Source organism: Mizuhopecten yessoensis, unplaced genomic scaffold, assembly GCF_002113885.1.
Source record: "Mizuhopecten yessoensis strain PY_sf001 unplaced genomic scaffold, ASM211388v2 scaffold8111, whole genome shotgun sequence".
Classification (NCBI taxonomy): Eukaryota; Metazoa; Mollusca; class Bivalvia; order Pectinida; family Pectinidae; genus Mizuhopecten; species Mizuhopecten yessoensis.
The window spans coordinates 59,541-70,488 of NW_018407384.1; the positions used below are offsets into that span (position 1 = coordinate 59,541).

The 10,948-nt window shown below is 35.7% G+C and overlaps 1 protein-coding gene across 4 annotated transcripts in view; it reads right to left on the reverse strand.

The window, feature by feature from the left end:
* LOC110454905 (myosin-11-like) overlaps window positions 1-9,676 on the reverse strand; it is a 33,248-nt gene extending 23,572 nt beyond the window's left edge. For 2 of the 4 annotated variants that reach the window (XM_021504696.1, XM_021504693.1), the window contains exons 1-3: window positions 9,476-9,676; window positions 3,659-4,103; window positions 1,702-1,812 (exon numbers count right to left, since the gene is read on the reverse strand). In XM_021504696.1, the coding sequence (XP_021360371.1) occupies window positions 1,702-1,812; window positions 3,659-4,103; window positions 9,476-9,538 (619 nt within the window). In that variant the 5' untranslated portion in view covers window positions 9,539-9,676. The remainder of the gene's footprint in view (window positions 1-1,701; window positions 1,813-3,658; window positions 4,104-9,475) is intronic. The other 2 variants (XM_021504695.1, XM_021504694.1) reach the window with 2 other exon arrangements.
* Between the last annotated feature and the right edge of the window lie 1,272 nt (window positions 9,677-10,948).

Here is a 10,948-nt window from a genome sequence, read left to right on the forward strand (position 1 = left end):
CTCACCCTTCATAAAGTGTGACAACACCTCTTGTGGTAGCCGTTCCATCTCACGAAGGTAGCACAACCCATATCTCGCATAGTTCACATGCCCCGCAGCAAAGAAGTATGGTAGCATTTGCTTGTAGGTTGCCAGATGAAGTGGCCAGTCACCTTCGCGCTCAGCCCGTACGAACATCATGGTGAGCAGGACAGGTTTAATCAAGACATCGACCCAAAATTATTAGTGCCCGTCTATTACAATATGATATTTTCATAATACTTAGTTCTAATGGATAGCTTGACCCCTAAAACCTAGTAGGTATAGAGACAAAAATCACCTTCCTAAGGTGAATAGGTAGGGAGTTATGGTCATTTATAGGTAATGGCGGCCATCTTGGCAGCCATCTTGGAAATTACCATTATGTAATACGATATTAACATAATACTTAGTTCTAATGGATAGCTTGACCCCTAAAACCTAGGTATAGAGACAAAAATCACCTTCCTATGATGAACAGGTAGGGAGTTATGGTCATTTATATGTAATGGCGGCCATCTTGGACGCCATCTTGAATTTCTCAAATTGCTCAAAGGTGACAACATGTCATCAAGCAGTTTCTGAAAATAGAGACCCTTGGCTACCAAAATCAACAGTAAAAAAACTTAATACAACAATGCAGGGTCAACCATCTCTGCCCCCGGACTAAAACTGGATATCCGTCTTTATATAACGCGATGTGATAATGGTAAGTAGTATGTAACAATTTTTAAACTATGGATTGAGATACATTCTTCTAGATAGTTCCATCTAAACAAAATAACACTATTGTAATATTTACTTCTTAGTCACTGATTGGGAATGGACGTTTGGATACAATTTTGTACAAAATGTATAACGATTTCTGAATGCAATAGTGAATAATAAATACAAAAAATAGGTCCGCCTTTAACGTCATCGGTATAGTGGCAGTTTCGACTATTTCGGACAAACTGTTACATTAAGTACCTTTCAATGCTCAAATCTTGTGTCTGCACATCTGATATTCTAGAGTGAGCAGGTCAATTTGTCACTAACTGTCTGTTAGTTTATTGGAATTAGTGTATTTTTTCCGGAATTTACGCTCCACCCGATTGTTCCGGACTTCAGGAACACCTTTACCGGAAGCGTAGAAAAGCATGGTCCAAATTAAATTATTTTTAAAGTTCAATGTATAGTTTATTTTCCTTTCCGTTTAACGAAAATTAGTCCATGAATATCAAAGTATCCATCTTGGTTAGAAAGAAAGGGAATCGATCAACAGAGACGACGCTGAGTCATCTTTACGACCCCATTTTAACATCCACTAAGGAAGAATTTGGGTAACATGTTACCCGTCCCTTTAAATACCTGCAGTAATAGAGTGCTACTTTGCAAATTTCTCGACATTTTCTCACAGCTGACTTTACTGAATCGGCACATTGTGGCTAAGTGAGTTGTTTTCAGAAGTTTAGAACCATTGGTAATTTGATCCTTCACTTGACAAAGGAAACAGACGTTTCGAAAGCTCGCAAATAAAAGTTTTCCATTCGATTCCTGTTTGTGTTCAAAACAAACTTAGCCTTTATCTTTAATACAAAATTGATGAATCTCATTCCGAATAAGTTCATAGCTCAAGATCATGAATGTCTGGAATCATATGTCATTAACAAAGCAAAAACAATGTCAAGATTCACTACATACTAATTTCATCTTCTAGCTTTTGAATTTCATGAGGCCTCGTTAGGTTCCATCTTTTCATTTTCTCCGTCAGTGCATCCATTTTGGGCGAAATCATTTCCTCCTCTGCTTTTCCTTGCATTAGAAATACGTATAATTTAAACTTCCCATAATTGTTGGAAAATACAATTGCATACTTAAAACTTCAAGCACCTTTTTAGTTTTTATTAAACATTCTATCAGGTTTCAAGATATAAATGTACTTTCTTACGGATGTCAAAGTACCTTATGGATATAAAGTAACAAAAGACGTTAAAGAAAACAATGACAATGAATATAACAATGAATGATTTCACAGAAAACCGATCAAATCCCAAAGATCAGTATATTTCCAGTTCCAGACATTATTACTCGTAACTTTTGAATGCTACAGGAACTTGAGTGGAATATTTATAACAATGAAAGAATGAAGCAGGCCTAACATATATGCTTAAGATCGACTGAGAATAGTTGTAATCAGCATAGACAAGAGATCTAGACTGATATATCAAAACAAATATGTGTCATACCCGACATAAATACCATCCTTGTCTCCCATGTAATGAGTGAAATACAGTAGCATTAATATTGCTACAATTTGGAAAAAAAAAATCAATGATACGTATTTTTAAATAATTTTATAATAACAATGTGCGATGTAAAATTGGAAACATCTATGTTTACTTTTATCTATTATAAAGTAAAATTATTTTTCTTCACAGAATGAAACAAATAATACAATATATCTAACAATCTATATTCTCAGTCGATCTTTAACAAACAAAAAACAATTTATTTGACAACTCAAAACATATTTTATGTAGAACATAGATCTGATTCTGCAAAACATCTCAAAACATTTCATAGCACTGGAAATACTTCTATATGCATTCGTTGTTACCAAACCATTTATCAATTTTTCCTTGATAGACTGGTTATCTTTTCATTTGTATTTAAAAACTGGTATAAGAAATAATCACCGAGATCGGACTACACATAGTTTTATGTATACTAATGTTATTATTTTTATTGTTGTTCTATTTGAAATTTTAATAATTGTATAATTTGTGCAGTTTGTTTTTAGCAAAAATTTAATTTTAGGATACGCAAACTACANTGTACGAATTGCTATTAAGTTTTTTTGTGATGGCGACCATTAAACCTGTTCAAACCCTTTATCACCTGTATCTCTCAAACCCGTGTTGTTAATTTATACACAGCGATTCGACATCTACCACGTTCATCAAAACATTTGGGGCAGGCCTGTGAATATCTAATCACCTGCGTCAAGAAAACACCGTAGGTAGGGTGTTTCTTTGAAGAAAGGGGAAACATCACAACAGCAAAAAAGGAAATATCACGTTTATCAGCCAGCTAAAAATGGCCATGCTCTGATTATCATTTTGTAACAAAACAAATCGAAGTAAGCGGCATATGTAGAAGGGTGTGTGTTGTCTTCGTTTTCAAGATCAGGAGGGTAGAAACGAAACGAAGTTGTCAAAAGTTGCTTGTTATTTAAAGACAAAATATAAATTGTATATCTAAAAGTGAAAATTGAACGATTTGGCAAGCTCATTGTTACCACTCCTGTTCAGTTCTTCAATTAATTCAGCCATTCAGCCTTACAAAAGTAATCTGCACACGATATTGAAACGTTTTTTTTTTCTTTTTCAATTAGTATGACAACAGCCTGCTTGAAAATCTTTTTATAAACTCAACAAAAATGTTGTCACTTATTATTATTCCTATCTCATCCTTGTTATATCTACATGTTACTTGGTGTTTTCTTGGTGATGAACTAAACAAACGTCTTTCCATACATCATACAGCTCGTATGTTAAACAATGATTATTTCTTTCGACTTATAATGGAAATTATTTATTGATCCATTTTTTCCGCTCATAGTTAGTAAGGAAACGAAAAGGATGATAGATCCACGTACCTTTTTCCAAATTGGTTAAGTTTGATTCACACGACTCCAATTCAGCTTTTGTATCGTGCATGTCATCCTGTGTTAATTTGCTTTGATGGTGCTGAGTTGAAAAGTCGTCATCTGTGCGTAATTTTCCTCGAGATTCATGTTCCCCAATGGGTTTTTTTAAGTTAGATGGAAAATTAAATTTCCGGTCAACTCCTGAAGTCTGCAAGCCACCTATCTCGTCGCTAAAAGAAGAACTGAAGGCTACTTTAAAGCAATCTTTTTCTGTTTGACATTCCGTGTCTACAAAACTTTTCAGCTCAATTTTGTTTACCTTATCCTTACACTTAGGGCAAACATCGTACCACGTTTGCTTGCACTCTTTTATTAAACTGCCATGTAATCTATCGAGTTTCTTCAATGTGGCGGACAAATCTCCCATATGCTTCTTAGCGTCCGTAGAAATTGCCTACAAACAGAATTATGTTAAATAATCACTATGACAGCATGTATGTAATGTGATTTAATATAAGTGTCTAAAGCGTATATGCTATATGTATCAGTTCATTATAGAAAATATGTGCAATACGAGTACTGTCTGAAAATGGAAAGGAATGCATGTGAATATAATATATATGTTACAGTATTTATTAATTTCCTAAAAACTTAACAAACACTGTAAAGTGTTTTCCAGGTTTGTACATCTACATCTATAACGACCGTTTTGTAAAAGAGATACTTTTCGTGTTCTTTATGTACCCATAAAATGTTTGCCCGAGTTTGATGACCGATTATGATATAACCTAATTTAAAGGGACAATTTAGTGAAGTAAGTTTTTTTGTAACCTTGTCTTATAACTCTTCATGAATATAAAGTTTGATACTCCCTATGAGCAATTAATGTAGAAAAACTGACAAGAGACAATATTTTCTCGGCTTTTTTAATCTGTAATGGGGAAATCCTTAACTGCACAGCCGTACGTTTTAGCGGCAGCTGTCAGAGAATTCCAGCCGAGGAGAGAAGGTAACTTCTCGCTTTATTCACCTAGCCTCTCTGGAATACAAGTAAATGCATTTATTCTGAATCAAAATCATCTTCCAACATCATCTTAAGCTCAAACATCGTTATAAATGATCGAGTGATCTATTGATATCGTACTTTCTGCGGTTTGAAAATCTCTCTGCAGTATCCTTTCAGTGCGTGCATGCTCTAATTGAACATGATCGTTCTTATTCAAATCCAAATGAACAGAAATAGCTGATTAGAGGTTTATATTATGATACTTATAATTCTTACTTGCGATGTATTCTGTAAATTCAGGAATGTGTTATGCGTGAACTGACATTGTGCTGTCGGTCGACAGCGTAGTGCTGTACATGTTTAGTTCTCACTGAAAGGCCCGGATATTGCGCTATTTCGGTCGTAGCTATTTTTATCACCGGCTTTCCCAAACGATGAAACTGACCACACTGGACATTGGAGTTCAGGTCAGGTGATTATCAACTACGTAAACTTTCGTTAGGAGGTATAAATTTTCCCAAATTGCTTAAACTTGAAGTTTTCCCAAAGCTCGAGACTAGAATGTGAAAAATGAAAATGCAGCAAATGGGTTACCCTCATATGTTTATATTCAAACAACGAAAACTTAGCAATCCCAACCAATATCCATTTCGTTTTGCTATAATAATCTTTATAAGCGTCCCATGCAGACTATATCTTGCTCAAAGATACGGCACAGTGCCGTGCCGTGACTCGAACCCGGAACCCCTCGGTCAAGAGCCCAGCGTCCTACCACTAGACTACCGTGCCTCCTAAATATATAACCAGTTGTACAAAAGTACCGATCCTGGCACAGGGTCATGGAGTCCAATTTCCTATATAATCCTATAGTACCATCAGTGGTAGGGGGTACCGGTCGACGTCACAGAAGGCAATAGATCAAAAAATAAAATTATGATCGATTATTATAATCGATTTGAATGGCTATTGTTATCGATTTGTAAAGGTATTGTTATCGAATTGAACGGGGTATTGAATTGGAGGCACGTGCGACCACAGGTGTTCAGTGGTCAACGTCCTTTGCTGGGACTGAGATACTGATGACCATGACAGGAATAGACATGTGTTTAATAGGGAGGTACATATTAGGAATGGTGGTTATGTGTTTGTTTTTCACGTGAAGTTCCAAGTCAATAGACCAAGCGTATTGACTCAAACAAATCTTGCATTGGTGCTTCGTGTTTCACGGTGTGTTCCTTTCCGCGTCTCAATCATAAATGACGAGTTTAAAGTTTTGTGGTTTGTTTATACCCTTCCTATTGCATTGTGGGTAAAATATTTAAAGCATGACATATACATATAAATATAACGCTCAAGTCATGTTTATAAATGAGTCATTTAATGTGTCTGTCATTAGTAGCGAACACGGGTCAACGAATCCCATGCCCACCCGTACAGTATGAAGCATATTCTTTAATTGGGGAAAACGTGTTTATCTGATTTAGTATTTGTTATTATTTCAACAATATACACAAGTGACTTGTTGAAAACCATATGAGTGTATTTAATCTGAAATTTGGAATTATATAACATGTATAATGACTATGTATTGTACATGTTTGGATATTATGGATTCACATACAAAGAGTCCGCTGTGTCATAACAGAAACTGTTTGTCTGACCTATACTTACCTTTAATGACAGAAACAATAAACTCAAATGAATACATGTACGAATCGTTTCTTGATATTTTCTTCTCCTTTATAAGATACATTAAAGCGATTTTCATAACGTCTTCTGATATAAAATGTATTGTATACTGTGTCTTACCGCATGAGCAAGTACACCACTGTGTACATATCCCGTTCCTGTTTACAAATGAGATGGACATATAGCAATACGCACGATGAATTTTGTTACGACTTACTGTTACCTGGTGACATTGTTCTTACTAAAACTACTAAAACACAATAACGCCCAACCCGAGCATTTCAATGTTAAAAAAAAAAAAAAAAAAAAAAAAAAACTATTTCAAACCCTTTCCGATAACGTTACCACGGAAGAGATCATATAACGTTGACACAAAGGGATCCTTATTGACACCTGCAACAAAGGGTCTACTACCCTTTAAACTACATATACAACTTAGTGTTATAATTAACATTGACCTCGGAATGCCTTTCCTACCAAAGGGGGTGCCACTAGGGGGTTCTGGAGGAAGTATAGGATTATATAAGAGATTGCACTCAATGACCCTAAATATATCATAAGATGTTTTTCCAGTGATTTCCATTGTTATCAAGCTTGAAATCCAAAATGAAAACCAAACACAAGTCTATATTATTTTTCAATATTTAATGCTTTTCATACTGTGCAGTTGTTTAATTTCACAGGCTAATATTCTTGATATTTAATCCCTGAGAAGTGTTAGGCCTATACTTAATAATATAATCTATGTGAAGATACTCGTAGACAAGTTAAACATTTCTGAAACTGTTTAATATTAACCATAGCAAGATACGTCTTGTAAACGAATCCGTTTGAAACAAGAGGCTAATGGCCACATAACTCGATGGTAAAATATTCTACAAATGGCTTTATTAGATTATCTGTATATTTATTCTTATTGTCTTCGTGTGACCATCCAGTAACTTATTTAATCTCAATGATGTAATAATATAGCAATAGACATCTTAACGAGCGTTCAGTACCTAATATAAAGCCTCACGTAAACCGATTCATTAAGCAATGCCTGCACGATTTGTTTCTGGATAGAAATAAGTAAACACCCAGGTGATAGGTGCGGCTGGCCTAATGCTCGGGGCCCTCGAAAGGGCTGCTTTCACAACTAGCATGTTTTCAAATGAAGACTACAATAATTTCAACTCTCCACAGTTATAAGATCCCCCTTTTTTACCTCACATAATACTTATACTCACTAACATGTGGATTATAGGGCACTGCCCAGTCGTAATATTTTGGGATGCTGTATATTGAATATGCAACCTCTGCCAATGGCAAACATCATGTCAAAACAGTTTGCATATCATACTTAAATTTGGTAAAATAGTAAATGTCAATTTTGGTATCTCGTTAAATAAAATTGTTTAATTTTTGGCCGGATTGCAACGCAATCAGGGCTTATAGGTTGGTGATCCACTCCGTCCGTCTGTCCGTCCGTCTGTCTGCACTAAAGTTAAGAAGAATGGTTAAGCTCTGTTTCCAAGTTAATAATTATTCCACATCAACTAAACCTTACATGGCTTATGTATCTTAAAGGATGCTCATCACATGCGATGCTTCAGATGCTGCTTCTGACCTACATTTTTCGCTTCAGTGACCAGGTTAAGAAGTTTGGTTGACGTCTGACACAATCTGCACTTAGGTTAAGAAGATTGGTTTGGGTCACTTACCTAGTAACTACTTGTCCTACATCAACTAAATTTGCATGGCTTATGTATCTAAGGATGCTTATCACATGCGATGCTTCGGTTGCTGGTTTTGACCTGCATTTTCTGCTTCAGTGACCAGATTAAGTAGTTTGTTTAAGGTCAGTTACTAAGTAACTACTTGTTGTACATCAACTTAACTTGCATGGCTTATGTATCTTAAAGGATGCTTATCACATGTGATGCTTTACATGAAAATGTATTGCAGCAATCCTGCCATATCGCCATGGGCGGTTTCTTGTTTTATATGGAAACGTATAACATATTTTACAATTTCTTTATTACATCTATTGCATACATTATGGTAACATGTTGACAGTAATTGTAACGTAAAACGTTTTTCCATGTAAATGTCAATAACAAACTTGATAAATGGCGCAGCAATTTTTTCTCAAAAGGAAGGTATAGTCTATCACAGGGGCGTGGATCGCTTTACTTTAGTAGAGGAAACCACTATTTTTTAATATTGCAAGTAAAGCGATCCATGCCCCTGTGTTTTCTATAACATTTAAAAGGTCTGCACAACATGCATTACAAGTATTAGTTATAAATTCTCAGGCTTAAAATAAATTCCTTTAAGATATACCTTTATAACTGTCGGGGCGAGAATATGTACATCTGGTGGTGGGCTGCCTTAGCTAATCATACGGTCTATTGATTTTAGGCCTTATACATGGTTTAGGTTTCAACTAGATCTTTAACATATTTAACCTGAACATCCGAGTCTATATAAAGCCATATATTGTAGACTTCTATTTGAGGATAGACTGGGAAAAGAACTCGGTTTTGTGGGTTTTCTACTTTCGATTCACTATACACATTATATTATAAGATTGAGTTATGTATTAAAGCAGTTAAAAACATACGTCTTAAATGAAAACTTTTATATCCATCAAGAATTAGCAGAATGATAATTCTGCGAAAAGACAGATATGCTGTGTAACATTCTAAACCCCTAAATATTTATAACATCGTTATCGGCACTAGTCGTGATGTGTATTGATTGTATAAACACTATACCATTGGGTTCCATTTATAATCCAGATCTTGTTGAGGGCAAACTCGAAAATATCTTGGTTTGATTTTTTCTATCTACGATTCGATATACAGGTTATAAGATTGTAACGTTTGCATGACATGTATGTCTATCATGAGCAAACCCATTGCAAAATGCTTATGCTTTAAAATGGCCATATCTCAATACATGTATAATGGTGAAAACGAAAGAAGAAATATTTTGTAACATTTAAAAAAAAAAGCTTATCTTTTGTATCTGTATCGGTAGATATTAAGACTTAAAATATAAATGCAAAGGCTGTGGACTTAATGCTATCTCGTTGAAAGTTGAATTATTAACATTATAGGCATTCAAAAATTCACATAGCGACATACCTGTACAACTTCCGGAGGCGCGGCCGCGTACGCTGGTATGAATGTCCTGCGGTAGACTGCCATTCCTAGTCAGGTGGGTCTTTTGTTTGAGAAAAAATGGTACCTCAAATCAAAACTGTCAAATATACCGTAAGTTTTGGTTCCGTGGCAAGATTATACACTGCCATGTTTGGAACAAACTGAAAACACATAAGTTTCGGGTTTTCTACTTTCGTTTCACTATACCTGGTATTTGAGGATCTCTATTACGGCTTCTGATAAAACACGCAATGCGCAACAGCGCATGCATTTTAACTGTGCTATTATTTAAACGAATATTTTGACCGTATTCAACATTGAACCAAATTTTTACCGGTCACTTCATTCTTTATGGAACTTAAACTTTGAAATAGCAATGCAAAATAAATCAAAATTTCCAACAGTATATCCTGTATGTTATGATTATAATCAAAACAATATTATTCAATAATTTCAGTGTACACAGCCAAAATTTCGAAAAGTTACATATCCTACAACTCCTCATCTTGCATTTTTAATACCTCGTACGGTTTTCCCTTTACTGATATCGCCGCCTGGCACCTGCACCGCATAGAGTCCGCCAATGTCTAGATCTCAAGCTGAAAAATGATCTGTCATTCTTGAAAAAAGTTTGCGGCGTAAAGTAGCATGACCCACACAATATCTATTGAATTAATGTGCTAGCCGTGGAAGTATCCTCTTGTTGTTGGTTAGAAACAGTTTGTAGGCTCTGGACGTATGACATGGGCCTTATCCTGTGTCAGCCGTATCCAACAACTTGACTGGATGTGAAGAAGTAGAACGGGCTGATCATTTGCTCTCTGGCTGCGTTCCTTGTTCTTCCTTCTCGAACAATTGACGTCTAAGTAGTATTCTGTAGATTATGTGAAACCTTTCCGCTAAGTTAGGGTCCACAGTCCTCTAATCCACGATGTTTCGCCCAGACTACTCTGATATACCTTATATGACGCCTCGCCTATGCCAGACATACATTACACCACTCTCTCTCAAAGGTTTTTTTCGGTGGTCCAATAGTGTTTGTAGCAGCGTCTGTCTCTCAGTTCCGTAGGTGCAAGAAAGCAATGTATCGATTGTTTGGATCGTGTTGTCACTATTTGTCTACACAAGGGGATCATCGCCTTTATTCTGTATGCTATTATCAAAGAGTTCAGTGCCAAATTTCTATTTTCTATTTTTGAATTGTTCATTTAAAGGTGGGGTCCATTTTTGGCCCACGCAGCGATTTTTTCATATTTTGCAACAACGTTGCCAGAGTGCAGACAGTATTGGAAATGATAGTCTCAGCTCCCTATGGTCTAATTTGGCCAAATCGATGCTCCTTGAAATACTCCTGCTCAGAACATGAAGTTATGCTTACTAGAGAGCCTGGAAAAACACTTTTTTCAATCAAAAGCTGATTTTTTCCGTTGTAATGCTGTTGCTAAGGTGTAAATT